This window comes from Podarcis gaigeae, assembly GCF_964106915.1.
Source record: "Podarcis gaigeae genome assembly, chromosome: 14".
Taxonomy (NCBI): Eukaryota; Metazoa; Chordata; class Lepidosauria; order Squamata; family Lacertidae; genus Podarcis; species Podarcis gaigeae.
The window spans coordinates 7460645-7478625 of record NC_139690.1 but is presented as its reverse complement, the minus strand read 5'-3'; the positions used below and the strand labels follow the sequence as shown (position 1 = coordinate 7478625).

General features: G+C 46.3%; 1 protein-coding gene across 2 annotated transcripts in view; it reads right to left on the bottom strand.

Moving 5' to 3' along the window:
* Positions 1 to 17981, bottom strand: part of ALPK3 (alpha kinase 3) — a 73630-nt gene that overhangs the window by 42271 nt on the left and 13378 nt on the right. For both annotated transcript variants that reach the window (XM_083712408.1, XM_083712409.1), the window contains one exon: positions 14281 to 14402. In XM_083712408.1, the coding sequence (XP_083568534.1) occupies positions 14281 to 14402 (122 nt within the window). The remainder of the gene's footprint in view (positions 1 to 14280; positions 14403 to 17981) is intronic.

Below are 17981 nucleotides of genomic sequence, written 5' to 3'. Positions count from 1 at the left end.
GAGCTGCAGAAGTTTGGGAACGTGGTCCAGTGTTTATAGGGCTGAGGCAAAGAAGCAGCAACAAGGGCTGCAACTGAGCGCGACTAAAGGAAAAGTCCGGGATCCCCCACTGTTGCTTGAGGCTCAAGTGGCCCCAGAGGAACTGAGTGCCTTCCTCAAAAATTCCTTCCAGTAGCACCTTAAAGACCAACTAAGTCAGTTCTTGGTATGAGCTTTCGTGTGCATGCACTGAAGAAGTGTGCATGCACACGAAAGCTCATACCAAGAACTGACTTAGTTGGTCTTTAAGGTGCTACTGGAAGGAATTTTTTTGTTTTGACTATGGCAGACCAACACGGCTACCTATTTGTAACTGAGTGCCTTCCGTCAGCTTTGGAAACTTTAGGTTAAATTACTGTACTTTGTTATTTGTGGGCTGCCTTTGAAGGTGGTTCAGGAACTGCAACTGGCCCAGAATTTGGCAACCAGGTTGTTCAACGGGGCAAGAAGGTCTGAGAACATTAACACAGATCCTGGCCAAGAACTGGCTGCCAATTAGTTTTTGGGCCCAATTCCAAGTGTTGGTTTTGACCTATGAAGTCTTATGTAGTAGTAGTAGTAGTAGTAGTAGTAGTAATTTATTTGTACCCCGCCCATCTGGCTGGGCCTCCCCAGCCACTCTGGGCTGCCTCCAACAAAGATTAAAAATACATTAAAATGTTACACATTAAAAACTTCCCTGAACAGGGCTGCTTTCAGATGTCTTCTAAATGTCAGGTAGTTGTTTATCTCTTTGACATCTGATGGGAGGGTGTTCCACAGGGCGGGCGCCCCTACCGCCGCTACTGCCTGGTTCCTTGTAACTTGGCTTCTCGCAGTGAGGGAACTGCCAGAAGGCCATTGGCGCTGGACCTCAGTGTCAGGGCAGAACGATGGAGGTGGAGACGCTTCTTCAGGCATATGGGGCTGAGGCCGTTGAGGGCTTTAAAGGTCAGCACCAACACTTTGAATTGTGCTTGGAAACGTACTGTGGCTCAGGACCCTAATACCTTAAAGACCACTTTTCCCATATGAACTGACCTGGACCCCGCAACTGCTGTCCGAGGTCTGGCATCATGTGCCTCCTCCATGGGAGTTGCAGAGGGTAGCAACATAAAAATGTGTATTTTCTGCGGTGGCTCCCCACTTGTGGAATGCTCCCCCTAGAGAGGCTTGTATTACTGATCTTTAGGCACCAGACTAAAACTTTTCTTTTCCGCAAAGCCTTTGGCTTCTAATTATCTGTAGTCTTTTTCAGTGAGTGAATATTTTAATCCTGCCTTTGCTGCTAAATATGCCAGTTTTTTTAAAAAAAATGTTTTATTTTATGCTGGTTTTAATGAATGATTTATTTATTGTTGTAAATCCCTTTGATTTATTCTGTAAAATTGTGCAACTAATAAGCTAAATAAACAAACAGCAACAATAATAAAAAGATAATGGTGCCTGTCCTCCCCCCGCCCCCAAAGTTACAATTCTCAGAGTGGTTTAATAATCAATAGCTTTTCCCACGGAACTCTGGAAACTGTAGCTCTCTGGGAATAGGGCTCTCATAACAATCAGTATCCTTAGCAAACTACAGTTCCCATAATGCTTTGGGGGAAGCCATGGCTGTTTAAAGTGGCACGATATTGCTTTGCATGCATCATGCAGATGAGGCCCAAAATCCAGAGATTTGGGGGAGACAACAGAGGAAGGGGAAGGATATAAAGGCAGGAGTAAAACAAGGAAATAATATTCCTGACCGTCCAGATGCAAAAGGAGGGTAGGTTGACCCAGACTTACAAACGTTGCGTCAAATGTCCAGATTGCAACTGAACCACATGCTAAAATATCTCCCAAAACCAGGTTAAATTGGGACATGGCAAGTTGTGATCTAGACTTAACAAAAAAACAAACTACCCTCTGAAACCTGATTCATCGGGATTCCAACCTGGCCTGCCAAAGTCAACCTGTGCTTAAATTAATTGCATGTTAAAGTGAAGAGGAAACACCTTTGGTGCTAAATCATATGGGAAGTTTTTCACCATATGGCAGGTTTTCACCCGTCGGAACAAACAACCGTTCGTAAGCATGACTTGGGAAGAGTGTAGTGCAGATCAGGTGATCTTTTCTTGTCCCATCTGACATAAATGGGCGATGAGAACATCCCCGCTGTTCTAGGAAGTGAGCCTGTTTTGGGGGGGTGGAAACCTAAGGTTAAAAAACAGACACTTAGCAGTGGACCAGAAGCTCCATGGAGAACCAAGCATCACAGTCTGTAAACTGAACCCAAAGTTTCCATTGGACAGAAGCAACAGCGGTTGCATCACAGCCTGCTTGTGCCCTCCAAATGCCATTGGATGACAGATGCCATCTGCCTTTTTAGTACAATGACATCATGATAACATGTGTGACTGGCTGCTTCTGAGCCAAAGAGGCTATATTCTTGCTAGGATCAGCTATGGGCATACGGAACTAAGATGGGCCAGAGGGGAGGGGAAGGAATCGCTCGTCTCTAAACTTGCCTACCCCTCCAAGGAGAGTTAAAGTTGCCCACTTGCCTTACGAAACAGCTTCCTCTGGGTCCAATCCTCCCTGCACCGACAAGTAGAGAGGGCACAGAGAGACGGCTCCTGCAGTGTAGCTTTTGCACCCGTAGCCCCTCATGGAGCAGGGACTGGAGAACCTGTGGCTTTCTGGACAGTGGAGGCTGATGCATGAGGGCAAATGGGGCAGTGCCCCACCAACCTCAGCCTGCCCTCACAGGTCTGCCTCCATATTTGCATCCAGTCTAGGGGATGGCATTGTCTGCCAGCTTCTTCCTGCTTAGGAACTAGATGGGCCAACTCACTGCTCACCACCACCCACTGACTGAACCCTCTTCAACTCACCCATGGCTAGCCCTCACCTAAATTCCTGGGACACACAACTACTAGAAGACCTTACCCTTTGTGTTCTCAGAATGGAACTCACTAGGGGCAAAACTAGAACAGATTGGCTTTGTTTGTCCTTGGCTCTGGGCTCCAGCTACTGCCAGGCCCTCTGTCTTCTGTCTCACTAGTCCCAATGGGCACCATCCACCCCAGATTCTAGGCAGTTTTGGGCCAATGGTCAGAGGTGATGGAGCTCTATCCTAGCAACACAGGTTTCCCCCACTCCTTCCTTATAGCCTAAATGTCCCCGGGGGAACTGAGAGGACATTTGGGATCAGTGTGTGGTACACAATGCTAGATATGCCTTTGACTCAGAGGAGTCAAGGCTCATATTTCCCAACTTGCAAGCATAAGACTCGGGAGCCGATGATGCTTGTCTCAAATGCACAACGAGCATCACACTCCTGAATTCTGATTCCCCACGGAGCCCCCACCCCACAAAAACAACAACCTCATCTTGCCAGCCAGCCATATTTGCCCACCTCTGCCCCCCCAGGGCAAATCCTAGCCTCCTAACAAACAGGAGGGAGGGAAATACAGCAAATAATCCCTGGGAAATGTTGTTTCCCCAAGGACTACAGCAATTTAAGGGACCGAGCAAGTGAATGCTGGCTTCGGAAATCAGTTTGGCTTGCCTCAGAAATCATTCAAGCTATTTCGTGATGTTTAGGAAAGAGTTTAGCTTATCCTGAGCCGAGCCAAAGTGAGCAAAGAGGGGAGCTTGCCCCTAGCTAATTCTCAAGAGGCAGTGTTTCTCCAGCAAGCAATTTGCAGGCAACTGCTGCCTTTTCCTGCCTCTGGATTCGAGAAAAGCTCGGGCTGCATGAATCCACCCAAGGAAAGCAGCTCAATCCCAGACAGTTTCATCCTTAAGTGGCTCTTGAATAGTGCCCATTCTGGGAACCGTGCATAAGCTTGGATCATATTCTTGCAAAGCGCATTCAGCATCCCCTCTAAGCTTCAGGGATGTTTGCACAGTGATAATTACAGCTTTAAACCCGAAGCATTAACATAAGACTCGTTTCCTAAACCCATTCCTATTGATTTACACACTGTTTGCACTGTGGGGGGAAAGCATCCAGGGAGCAGCTTGGTTTTCTGCTGTGCTTCCCTGGTTATCTCTGGTCTACAAGAGGGAGGATTAAGCTCCTGCCAGAACGCGAACACACACACACAAGCACAGCCGCTGAAATAGGAGTCAAACTTATAAGATACTGAATGGCTATAGGAAACCAATTTGGAACAGTTCTGCAGTGACATGTCCAGAAGACTTGGATTTTTGGATTTGATATCCCGCTTTATCACTACCCGAAGGAGTCTCAAAGTGGCTCACATTCTCCTTTCCCTTCCTCCCCCACAACAAACACTCTGTGAGGTGAGTGGGGCTGAGAGACTTCAGAGAAGTGTGACTGGCCCAAGGTCACCCAGCAGCTGCATGTGGAGGAGCGGAGGCACGAACCCGGTTCCCCAGATTACGAGTCCACTGCTCTTAACCACTACACCTCACTGGCTCTCCAGAGGGCCTTAAGGTGGTAATCAAGCAGACTAAGGATCTCCAAGGTCACTCACTGGCTCTAAACTCTGACTTAGGGGCTGTGGAAAAATAAGAGGACCAGAACCTCTGGTTGCCTCTTGCTCCACGCAGGTGCGCTTTGGGAATATAAGAGGTCAGCTTTGTAAATAGGAATGCAGCTCTGAGGACCTACACACACTATGCAAATACGCAGATGTATCTGACTGCCATTATTTGCGTGGCGAGTTCCCGCCCCCCACCAGGATAAATAAAGACACGAGACACCATAATTAAGGTTAATTGGGCGAATTAGGCCACAACTTTATTGAATTCAGGAATGAGAGGCATTGGCTTAGGCATTGGTCCTATCGACTATCCGGCTCCAGCCCATTTGCTGGAGACACGGGGAAGGGTTAACCTTATATCGGGGGAGACTCCCGCGAGGCACGTCGGCTAGGAGCTCCCCCGGGTCACCGCTCTGGGGCGTGCCTTTGGCCCACACCTCCATAGGCTTCGGACAGGGCCACGCCCCCCGGAGTCCTTTAACGGACCACCCTTCGCTCACTGGGGGGAGGTGATGGCATTCCCCCCCACACACACATCCTCTTAACCCCTTCTTACCAATGCCTACCGCCAATGCTGAAAAGTTGTGACGAGTTGCTACGAGGTAGGCGAAAAACCAAAAGGCTACAAATTGCCAATTGGGAAAAATTCCTACCATGCCCCTTGCGGCGACAGACCGAAGTCCATAGCAAAGTCAAAGACCTACCTAAAGCATACCTAAAGGGAGGGAGGGTGGGAAAACGTGAGGGCTAGCCGGCGAAAAGAGGGCAAGCCCCCTCTGCACCGGCCCTAAATAGGACAGACCTGGCCGGGATTCCCCTGTTCTCGCGGGGGCTGAAACCAGCCCCCGCTCACGTGGGGGTGGGCGTGAAGCCCGCAACCCCACCTCCTGGGCAGGCCGGAAGTGGCTTTATTTCACACGGCCTTTCTCGTAACCACAGAATCGCAGAGCATGGATTTGGAGGCAACCAAAGAGCCAACAATGGCTCCCACACCAGTTTACGCAAGAGATAGGGAGGCCAGATGCCAAGGAAAACAAGGCTCCTGCGCCCTTTCAAAGCCATGCAAAAGAATTTCAGGGGTGCAGATTTACCTGCTGAAATTCCCTCATCTCTACAGCTATTTAGAAAGGGGCACATGCCCCTGTCCTCTTCCACCTGTGGTTATGCAGTTGTTGGGACATGGACTGGAAAGATTCAAGTCCAAGTCTCCCTTCAGCCATAAACCACACTGGGTGATCTTGAGCCACCATTGCTTCTCAGCCTGGTCTACCTCGCAGGATTGTTGTGAGGATAAAATGAGGACACCCACCCACCCCAACGTGCATAGGCAGGGCAGGATAAAAACAAGTGCACACATGTGCAAACAGGGGACGATCGAAACCTTGCCTGTTTTTCCTCTCCGGAGGTGCCTGCCTCTCTCCTCCCAGTTTCCAAAACCAGCTTCTCTCTCTCTCTCTCGCAACTGTCCTTCCAATTTGCCACAACCAAGGTGACCTCCAGTGTCTCTCATTCCATCCTCTCCCTTCCCCTGCTTAGGTCTCGGCACTTGGGCGAAGTTCAAAAAGTTATCTCAGCTCACAGGCACACACCGCCTTGCAGAGAGGCCAGGGCAGGGCTGCCTGGGGGGCCGAAGTCCCCTCACACAGAGAGGAATGGGCAAGAGAGCCCCACAAAGAGAGCAGGGCTCTCTAACCAGATTTGGAGCCATCCTCTGCACTGCAATGAGTCCTAGGCAAAGAGTGCAACTAGCCAGGAAGCAGTTCTGATGCAATAGCAGCTCTTTCCCTAACTTTAATCCCCTCCTTTTGAGGCTTCAGAGCAAAATCCTTCGCCAAGCTTTCCTGGAGTTGCCAGGGATTGAATCTGGAACCTTCTTTCCTTTGGGGAGTTATAGGGACAGAACTATCCAAACGGTATAGAAATTAATTATGCGGCTACAGCAGCAAGAATGTTACTTGCCCCAAAACAGAAAGAAAAAGAAGTCCCAGCGAAAGAAGAATGGATACAAAAAACATATGGAATATGCAGAAATGGCGAAACTTACCGGAAAAATAAGAAATCAAGATGACAAACTTATTATAAAAGAATAGAAATGGTTTATGGAATATTTAAAAATAAATTGTAAACAGATAAGAACACTGGCAGGATTATTGTAATAACCTGCAGTTTTATAAAAGCATGTATTTAAAGTGGATGAATAAATGAGTGAATTAAGTTAATTTGGATATTTAGCAACTAAAAATAAAAGTGAATTTAAGGAACCACAGAAAGAGGGGGAGAGGAAGTCAAATTTTGAAATGTTAAAATGATTATAAAATGGTTGAAATGTATAAAATTGAAAATCATCAATCAATCATCTGGGACCTTCTGCCCACCAAGCAGATGTTCTACCCTTCTCCAATTAAATGAGAAATAGATATTTGTCGACGACTCTAAGTGGGGTAGCAAAGGGTCCATTTCCACATCAAATTGCCCATTAAAACCATCCTTTCAGAGGGGCTTGCCTTGCCCCTACCAAAATCTCCGACTGGTCCACGCGGACGCGGTGGCTACATAATCCAGCAAAGAGGCCAAAGTGAAGCGAAGGGCCGGCCGGCTTGCCATCCCTGCCCCTTCAGCAGTTCTTCTGGCCAAGAATCACAGGAGTGACGTGGTCAGAGAGAGCCGTAATAGGAGCTGCCTCTCTCTCTTTCCCCCCGCCCCCGCCAGCATGTTGAAGACCTGCCCAAGAACTTGGTTAGACCGTTTCCCTCCAGGGACTCTGATTACATCTCTCAGACACATTGCCAGTAGTCACAGGTGCTGCTGCTGGGGGCATTCTCTATAACTGAGGATATCATGCACAGATGAGGCTGCCAGGTTTGGCGTGGGGAGAAGGGAGAAACCATGCGCACACTTTGCATATACCATGGAGGGATTCCCACTGTACACAACATGTACACACCGTGCATTTAAAGAACATTTAAAGTCCTCTCCTGCCCAGGAATCCTGGGAACTGTAAGTTGCAAAGGGTGCTGGGAATTGCAGCTCTGTGAAAGGTAAACTACAGCTCCCAGAACTCTTGGGGGCATGTTTTAAATCTGTGGCCCCCCTCCACAGGTCCTTGTGCATGCATGATTATTTGTGCTCACAATGGTACTGGGAGGGGTGTTATACGTAACCCCTCTTTCAACACTGTTCACGACTGCAAAAGCTTTGGGGCAGACATATCGCTTTGCTTCCCATCAGTGCAGACAGTCCAGTAGAAATCTACCCTCAAATACTATTGTTGCACTCTGAATAAACCAACCACCTAGAGGAGCCCATAAACCTGAGAAACCCATCTCCCCCCTGAGCCTTAAACTGCTCAGGACCGCAATACCTCAAAGACCACCTCTCTCCATATGAACCTACCCAGACCCCGAGATCATCTTCTGAGGCTCTTCCTCGTGTGCCTTCTCCTCGAGAGGTCCAGAGCATGGGTAGGCAATCTAAGGCCCAGGGGCTGGATCCAGCCCAATCGCCTTCTCAATCCAGCCCACAGACGGTCCGGGAACCAGCGTGTTTTTACATGAGTAGAATGTGTCCTTTCATTTAAAATGCATCTCTGGGTTGTTTGTGGGGCATAGGAATTTGTTCATTCCCCCCCCCCAAAAAATATACTCTGCCCCCCCACAAGGTCTGTGGGACAGTGGACTGGCCCCCTGCTGTGAAAGTTTGCTGACCCCTGGTCCAGAGGGTGGCAACATGAGAACGGAGCCTTCTCTGTAGTGGCTCCCGTCTGTGGAATGCTCTCCCCAGGGAAGTTTGCCTGGCGCCTTCATTACAGACCTTTAGGTGCCAGGCAAAACATTCCTTTTTAACCAGGCCTTTGGTTGATCTGTTTGACATCCTATACCCTTTTAAAATGTGGCTCTTTTCGGAGGGGGGGTATTGGGTTATTCTTTTTATTCAGGTATGTTGTGATCTTTTCTGTGAACAGAAATTGTGCTCTGGTGGCGCAGCGGCAGCAGGAGGCCCCATTAGCTAAAGTGGTACTTCAGGTTAAGAACAGTTTCAGGTTAAGTACAGACCTCCAGAACGAATTAAGTACTTAACCCGAGGTACCACAGTATTATTATTATTATTAGTTGGTCTCTAAGGTGCTACTGGAAGGAATTTTTTTATTTTGTTTCGACTGAGAATCTATGGCCTTTTCCAGGAGGGAAGCAAAACTGTTGCTTTTAAAGTAAATTGTTAGCCATCACAGCTGCAGGAAAGAGCCTGGAAACACGCCAGCCATTTCTGCTTGGAGAACAGAGGACATCCAGCTTGAAGACTCCGTGGCCCCAAGAGTATTCACCCCCTCTCTCAGCCCAGGAACCCACACAGTCCAAGCAGGCTAGCCAAGGTGAGGTCCTCCAGAGATCACTCGACTCCAACTCCCATCAGCACAGCCAGCAGTCAGTGATGGTCAGCCTGCCCCAGGCTCTTCTGCGAGGAAGGTTGGGGTGTTAATTTAATAAACTCAAAATTAATTAATCTCAGGAGTGCCAGTCCAACAACATCTGGAGGAGACCATGCCCATGAGATGCAGATGTTTCTTAATTTTTATCTGGCTGTTTTGGGGAGAAAAAGCCAGGTTTCTTGCATAGAGGAAAGTGCCCTTTTTCATACAGGACAAAACCTGCAAATGACATGCAATCTCATCTCACTCGAGAAGTTTATCACACTTCACGAAAATAAATTATGGTGGGGGAGTTGGACTGGAATTTAATTTTGTCTGCTTCTTCTTTGCAAATTGAGGCTAGGGAGGTGTGATTTGCAGCAAAAAGCAAAAATACTGTCAAGAGAGGAGCAGGAGGCGACTTAACTCTTTCCTAGATGGCTAATTCCCCCCTCAAATCCCCCACCCTCCTGAATACATATTCAGATTCAGGGGGTCTGGGTCCATGTTTACTTGCAGACATAGGCTTAGAGCCCAGTGAGGGAGACAATTCTCCACTTATATTTATTTACAAATTTCTATCTCACCATGAACTGCCCTCACAACAAATGAAAAACATGATGATTATAAAAATCAAAAGTCCAAGCCATGCATTAAAAGGACTTGAGAAAATTCATCAACATTTTACTGCAAATGTGTGCTAAAATACACACATTTGTGTGTGCAATTTTGTCTGTTATACATACATTGCAAAGCAATTTCCTCTAATACACTCCAGGGCTGGACGATATATCAATATATTGTCCAAAACAGGTTTGAAATCCATATTTTTATATCGGTTTCATAATTTTTGACCTGGCAATATATTGCAAATCAGTGTGTGTGTGTGTGCGCGCGCGCTGTGCAAAGATCACAATGTGGGGAAAACCATGAAACTCCATCCTTATTTCAGACGTTGTGATATATCAGTATATAAAAATATTTAGCTGGTGATATATTGTGATGTTGAAAGCCAGAAATGCCCAGTCCTAATACACTCCTTTCACAAATAATAAATTTATGCTGCTGCTTCTTTTGCACATTTTACCCTAATATACACCTTTTTGTACACATTACTCCACTGGAGAACTGCACTGTAAAAAATGTGGAGAAGCACAAATGATAGAAGATGGCTGCGTTTCAGTTCCTGTGCTGTTTCAGAAAGTGCAAACTAGGGAGGTTTGCCTTTAAATTCAAACAACTGGATCTCTCTCCATCCTAACTCTGGGCTGAGGAATATGACTCCAGGTGAGTTTGAGGTGTGTCAACTGTTTGGTCCCATTCACACAGCCACAAGCGGCTGATTCCTTGGAAGGTACACAGGGTGAAATGAGAATCAGCAATTTCATATCCATTGGGAAGCCTCTCCTATGACAGTGACTGCAGAAAGATGGTGGCAATTCTCTGTAATCCCACAACATGCCAAGTGTTCCTGAACCCACCAACATACATTGGGTACCATTTATTGAAGGCATTTGTTTGCCGTTAAATGATGCACACCCAGCCCTAAAATGCAAAACAAGGCAACTGGGAGGAAGGATAACAGAACTGTATGAAATCGTTTTGCTCAACAAGATGCTTTACTATGTTTTTATATGTGTGGTAAGCGGCCCAGAGTGGCTGGGGAAACCCAGCCAGATGGGTGGGGTATGATGATAATAATAATAATAATAATAATAATAATAATAATAATAATAATAATAATAATAATAAAAATAAAAAACAAAAACAACAACATGGAGCTTGAACCCCCAACCCTGAAATTAAGCATGTCATGCTCTACTGTTTGAGAAAGGAGAAATATTATACCAGCCTTGCCCAACCTGGTGCACTCCATAAGTTGTGGGACTCTAGCTCCCATCAGCCCCAGCCAGCATGGCCAATGTTCAGGGACAATGAGTCAGATCCCAACAACATCTGGAGGTCACAAGGTTAGGGAGAAGTGGATTATTCACTTGTTGATTTTGTATTTGTCTGCATAAACTTTGGCAGGCTTGCCTGTCTTCCCACCCCTTTTTGGCTGTGTGGAGGAAGGCGATTCACTCTCCTTTGTCTGTGGTTTTAATGCAGAGGCTGAACAGTCACTTATTAGAGATGCTGTAGCAGCAGATCTGCCTTGACATGGGTGGACTAGTTGCCCTTTGTAGTCTGTATAGTTAAAGCTATGGTTTTCCCAGTAGTTATGTATGGAAGTGAGAGCTGGACCATAAAGAAGGCTGATTGCCGAAGAATTGATGCTTTTGAATTATGGTGCTGCAGGAGACTCTGGAGAGTCCCATGGACTGCAAGAAGATCAAACCTATCCATTCTTAAGGAAATCAGCCCTGAGTGCTCACTGGAAGGACAGATCCTGAAGCTGAGACTCCAATACTTTGGCCACCTCATGAGAAGAGAAGACTCCCTGGAAAAATCCCTGATGTTGGGAAATATGGAGGGCACAAGGAGAAGGGGACAACAGAGGACGAGATGGTTGGACAGTGTTTTCGAAGCTACAAACATGAGTCTGACCAAACTGAGGGAGGCAGTGGAAGACAGGAGTGCCTGATGTGCTCTGGTCCATGGGGTCACGAAGAGTCAGACACAACTAAACAACTAAACAGCAAAATTCCTGAAAGCTCCAGGTTCTTACACAAAAGATGCTAGTCATCACAGATACAATTGTGCCCTTGCCTAACCTCCCTCTCGCTGAGCAGAGATAATTTATTCCAGTTGTTTCAGAGGAAGATACAGGCTGTAACTGAACTCTTAGGAGCAGTGACCAAGCATGCTAGCCAAGCCCCCAGCCTACCCAAAAGGAAGGAAATGCTTTTTAAAAACGGAAGGGGTGGGGATACTGTAAATTGTCTGAATATATGGGGAAAGCCAGACATGCATCGGGGAGGTGCTATTTTTACTTTGCTTTGAGGACAGCAGAGAGATCGAGACAGCAGCCATTGGTCAAGGAATGAAAGCAACAGAGAGAGAGACAGAATCTTGGAGCAGAAAGGGCATTTGAAGCCCACCAGGAGGCCAAGGGGAGAGAGGCGAAGATGAGATCACCCTGGGTGCAAAGGGTACACCAGGAGCATCCAGGTCCACAGCTGGTGTGCAGTAAAATCAAATTATAGACTGGCCCAAATAAAATGCAACTAAGTGTTAAGGAAATCTGGGTGCGGAGTAAGCTGTGCAAATCTATTTCACTATTTGGGGAAAATTATACCATTTGCAAAAGTGTGATTTTAAAAGGGTTTGGCATTGTTTTTTGAAACTAGAGAGGTTCCTCTGAAAGACTACCCTTCCTTACAATCCCTATTTTTGGCTGAGCCACAGTCACAACCTGGCAAATTCAGGTTGATCGGAAGGAATGCTCATTAAATAGCCAAGTCAATCACCCTGCAAACCAATCAGGATTTATGCCCAATAAACAGCTCGTCTGGAAGTGCCCTAAGATGAAAAAAATGGCTGGAGGGAAAGAATAGTGCTGCGCTTGTTGCAGGGTGTCTAAGTAGCAAAAAAGTGTGGTTCAAATGCAAGTAGCAGGAGGCATCAACTCTCTGCTCCAACTACCAGGTTTAGGAATTCAGCCACTTGGAAGGGGATTATAAAACCCAAAACACCCTTGCGCATTATTCCAAGCCATGAAAGAAACTGTCACAAGCGCACAGATCCGGCCTGTTATCAGAAGAAGGGCTCCAGCCTGCAACCATTTATCTTGGTCTCTCAAGAGAAAACTGAAGCGCCTCTAAGAGATTCCGTCACAGTGTTTGGGAGACAGAAGCAAACATTTGAGATTGAGAGAACTGGCTGTGAGGTGTTCTTGCACCCAGAGCTAGGAAATTGACTGGAACTGGATAGTACCACAAGACTTGTAAGAGTACAGATCCTGGTAACGGACAAAAAACTCTCAGGGCTGAACTGGGAGAGCCTCCAGACATTATTTTTATCATGCTTCAGGATGATTTCGGCTCATGATGGTACCAGGGCAGTTCTATGTGAACTGTTTGTTCACATAGAACAATACAAACAATACTGTTTGTGCTTACAAAAGTTTTAAGGTGGTCATACCGCTTTGTTTCCAATTGGTGCATGCCCCATAATTTACTGCTAAACCCTTGTAACTTTTTATGATGCAAATGTTCTTTTTTATTCAGTGCTAATTTTAGATCTGACACCATGCGCAAACGCGGCAGACACACAAACACGTCTGCCACCATCATGTCTAGATGGACCCTGAGAAAGAGAGAGAAAAAGAGTGCTGAATTTGGCAGCCAGATTGTTCCCCAGGGCAAGAAGGTTTGAGCAAATAATGTCAATCCTGGCCCAACTGCAGGGTATGCCAATAGGTTTCCAGGCCCAGTTCAAAGTACTGGTCTTGTACAACTGATGGACTATATGGAACTTGCAGAAATGACCGGCAGAATCCGAGACCTGGGAGAGCAAGACGTCGAAGAGGACTGGAAGAAATTTAAGGACTATTTACAAAAACATTGTAAACTATATGAGTGCTAAGAAGGATGAGAGATTTGAAAACAACAGGATCCATAAAGTTAGTTGATAAGATTATGAGAATGAGTGAATTTTATGAGAAAAATAAAATTTGAATAAATATTGTGTTAAAATTAGGTTTCAAGACCTAGATAAAAATATTCAAAGTTAGGGACAAAATATTGGAAATGTGTATAATAAGAATTGAAACAAGGTGATAAATTGCTGGCTAAAGTTTTATAAATGTGGAACGTAAGAGTGGGAGATGTGAGGAAGTCCAAAGGATGAAGAAAAGATGGATACTACAAGATGTTAAATTTTATGTTTGCCTTTTCTTTCTGTCTATTATCTGTTTATGTTGTCTTTTTTCTATTGTATTAAAAAATTCTTAATAAAATTCTTTTAAAAAACAACAACAAAGTACTGGTCTTGACCTATAAAACTTTAAAGGGCTCAGGACTGCCATGCAGCAAGGACTGTCTCCCTCCATATGAACCTATCCAGACCCTGAGATCATCCTCTGAGGCTCACCATTTGTGGAATGCTCTCCCTAGGGAGACTCACCTGGCACCATCATTGTACACCTTTAGGCGCCAGGTGAAAACATTCCTCTACAACCAGGCCTTTGGCTGATTGACATCTGATGCCCTTTTAAATGTGTTATGGGAACGGATATTATTCGTTTGATCTTGTTAATATTTTTACTATGTATTTTGTGGTTTTGATATTGTCATTTTATGTCGTGGACTGCTCTGAGGTCTATGGCTGAAGGGTGGTATACAAATTTAATTCAACAACAACAACCATTGCACTTGATCTGAATCCCTGCATCTTGCTGCTGTGCTAACTGTGCTAACGTACCTGTCACGATGCAGGTGAACTTGGCATCTGCATCCTCAGAGACGGCGTAGGACTTGAGAGTGGTTTCAAAAAGGGGCTGGGTTTCCTCGGTCAGCTGAGCAATAATTGCACAGAAGGTGCTCCTAGAAGCAATTCAAGGAACAATATTAGAACATGGTTGAGGTACGTGGCGAAGAATTGCGAAGGCATTCTGTGCCCTTGTTCCCCCCCCCCACTGCCCGCCCTCCCTGTTCACAAGGATCTACCTTACAAAGCAGCCTCACATCCCAGCTGGACTCCCACTGAGAAACTGCTGGCTGAGTTAAAAGAGACATGGCTCTGGGAAAACTGATCATGAAACTGCTCCCGTTATCAAACAATGATTGGGTCGCATCAGACTAAGGTTACACACCATACATTTAAAGCACATTTAAAGCACATCTCCCTGCCCCCCCCACCCAAGAAGCAGCCTGGGTACTAGTTTATCACACACAGAGCTACAATTCCAAGAACCCTGAACTAAAGTTCCCAGGATTCTTGGGAAGGTATGTGTGCTTTGAATATATGTTCCACATGCTGCCCAAGTCCAACCATTGGTCCACCTAGGCTGTGTACATACCATACACTTGAAGCACATCACCCCCCTTGCAAAGAATCCTGGGAACTGTAGCCCTGTGAGAGGCAAACTACCATTCCCATGATTCCGTGGGAGAACTGGTGTGCTTCGAATATACAGTGTGCGTGGGACAACACACTTTTAGTTTTGGTCGAAAGGTCTTAGTCATGTCCATCCATTTAATTGGGTCTATTCTGATGAAGCGTAACCCTAACCCATTGGAATTATAGCATGGGGACTCATCCATGTTATCAACATGGGCCAGAGTTCTGCTGCTGCCTCTCTTTGCAACATCTATCTCTGGAGGATCAAGAGGACGTGCAACTGTTTCTGCACCAACATATTAAACAACACATGTCATGTGGACGTGTCCCTGAATTAACTCAGAGGTATGTCCACATGTTTGACAAAGATCTGTGGATGCACTTCAAGCCATCAAACCAGGTCCCGTCTGTGAATTCTTCTTCTGTCTATTGAAAAGAGGCATGCAGTGATGCAATGCTAGACATATTGATTCAGAGAAGTCAATCTATTGCAGTGCTTCTCAAACTTGGGTCCCCCACTCTTGGACTACAGATCCCAACGTCTCTGACCACTGGTCCTGCTACCTAGGGATGATGGGACTTGTAGTCCAACCACAGCTGGGGATCCAACTTTGAGGAAGAGTGGTCTAAGGGATTTCAGCAGACCTGACTCCAACTGGTAAGTGTACAGTGAATTGGGGGCAGGGTCCTCCCCCAAAGCAAATACCGGAATTAGAGGTTTTCCTTGGGTCCATGCATAGAAGGGAAAGGGTTAACCCTCTCCCCAGCCCCATCGCTACAATATGCCTCCCGCTGATCTGGTATTTGCATTGAAAAAATAATTAAGTGAAAAGCGAATGCCAGGTCTACTTTTGCCCCCCAGTTAGAAAGACTTACCGTAATTGCATCTAAAGAGTAAAAGGTAAAGGACCCCTGACAGTTAAGTCCAGTCTCGAATGACTCTGGGGTTGTGGCGCTCATCTCGCTTTACTGGCCGAGGGAGCCAACGTTTGTCCGCAGACAGCTTCTGGATCATGTGGCCCGCATGACTAAGCCGCTTCTGGCGAAACCAGAGCAGCGCACAGAAACACTATTTACCTTCCCGCTGGAGCGGTACCTATTTATCTACTTGCACTTTGACATGCTTTCAAACTGCTAGGTTGGCAGGAGCTGGGACCGAGCAACGGGAGCTCACCCCGCCGCGGGGATTCGAACCGCCGACCTTCAGATCGGCAAGCACTAGACTCTGTGGTTTAGACCACAGCACCACCCGTGTCCCTTCAAAAGAGGTACCTGTTAATATTATTATCTCCTCCCCATTCACTGCTTCAGTCACCTGTGCTGATGAGAAAAGTATCACAAGTACACACTGGTTCCTAAGTTGCTCCCCAGGGGACTGTGGGGGAACGTCACCTATTTCTCCCCGTGGCTATTATGGAACTATGAAACAGCTGCAGTTCAAGCAGCCGTGGCATCTAATGCACCATCTGCACCATACACTTAAAGCAGTATTATATCACTTTAAACCATCACAGTTTCCCCCAAAGAATCTTTGGGACTGTGGTTTGTTAAGGGTGCAGAGAGTTCTTGGGAGACCCTTTGCAGAGCTATGATTCCCGGAGTTTCCTGGAAAGAGAGACTGATTGTTGAGAATGCAGGTCACAAACAGCTAAGCCAGAAAAGCTGGAAAGAAAGAAAAAAATCCAAGCCCCCTAGAAATCTGATGCCGGTGGCCAAGAATTCAAAATATTTTTCAAGCCCCCACAACAAGCTTGAGGGCTAAATATTTGCTTTGAGGAGGAAAAGATAAGCCACACACACTTCTCAGGGATCCACATTCTTCATCCAGTATCAGATTCCCATGCAATTTGGTATGCGCAAAACTACGGAGACCAATGGAGAATGCTCTTGGGGTGCAGCCACACCACACACTTCACCACTGTTTTGTGTGCATGTGTTTCCCATCCCCACTTCCTTCCTTGGTTCCAGCCCAGGCCATTTCCCCAGGACATTTCCATTGCAAATTGCAGCCTGGAGCTTTGCTGAATTGCATGACTGCTCTTGTGTGTTTATATACAGAGTCCAATCAGTTTGCTGGAAGGAAAGGGAGGAGGAAGCAAGGGAGATTTGGGAGGGGGGGTTGCGATGAGGCTCACCTTGTGTTTAAAGAAAATCAGCAGAAAGTCTAGGTAAATTGGTGCATGGATGGGATGGTGCAAATTTACCGTGGTAGGCAGGATGGACAACAAGGAATGGCTTTGATCCAGCTCCATAGTGCAAAAATGTCTCTTACCTTAATAAGGTTCAAGATTCTGTGCAAAGACACACACACACAAACACATCCAGTGCAAACCGTGGCAGATCAGGAAGTGTGTGGCCTGCTGAAGTTTTCCTTAAATGCATTTAAATCATGAAACCTCCCTGTCTTTAACACAGCATAAGAGCCAAATTTTAATATACGCCGCCAGAGAGCTGCTTCTCCCTTATAAAGCCCCTTTTAGGAGACTGCCCACAGCTTGGTGGCAGAGCGCATGCTTGCATGCAGAAGATCCCAGGGTCAATCCCGAGCATCTCTGAGTAAAAGGATCAGATGGCAGGAAAGGGGCAAAACCTCCACCTGAGACACTGTAAGAACTGCTGCCAGTTGTAGTGCAGGTCACTAAGTTAGATAAACAGATATTTTACTCTGTTGGAGGACAGCTTCCTATTTTTCTAGAAAGGCATAGGCAAACTCAGCCCTCCAGATGTTTTGGGACTACAACTCCCATCATCCCTGACCACTGGTCCTGTTACCTAGGGATGATGGGAGTTGTAGTCCCAAAACATCTGGAGGGCCACGTTTGCCTGTGCCTGGCTTAATACTTTCCCTTCCAGCCCTTTTCCGCCATGGATCTCTGTCTCTACACACTCCCCAACCTTGTTGCATGTCTCCAAGCTCATTTTTATCTTTCAGGAACCCCACAGTAGAGAGAGTTTCAGGAGGAAAGAGGTCTGGCAGGAAAACAGTTCAGCATCCCCTCCCCACTCCAAATTGCCCCTTCCTCAAGGTGCTTTGTAAAAGAGAAGCAGTCCTCAGACTAATG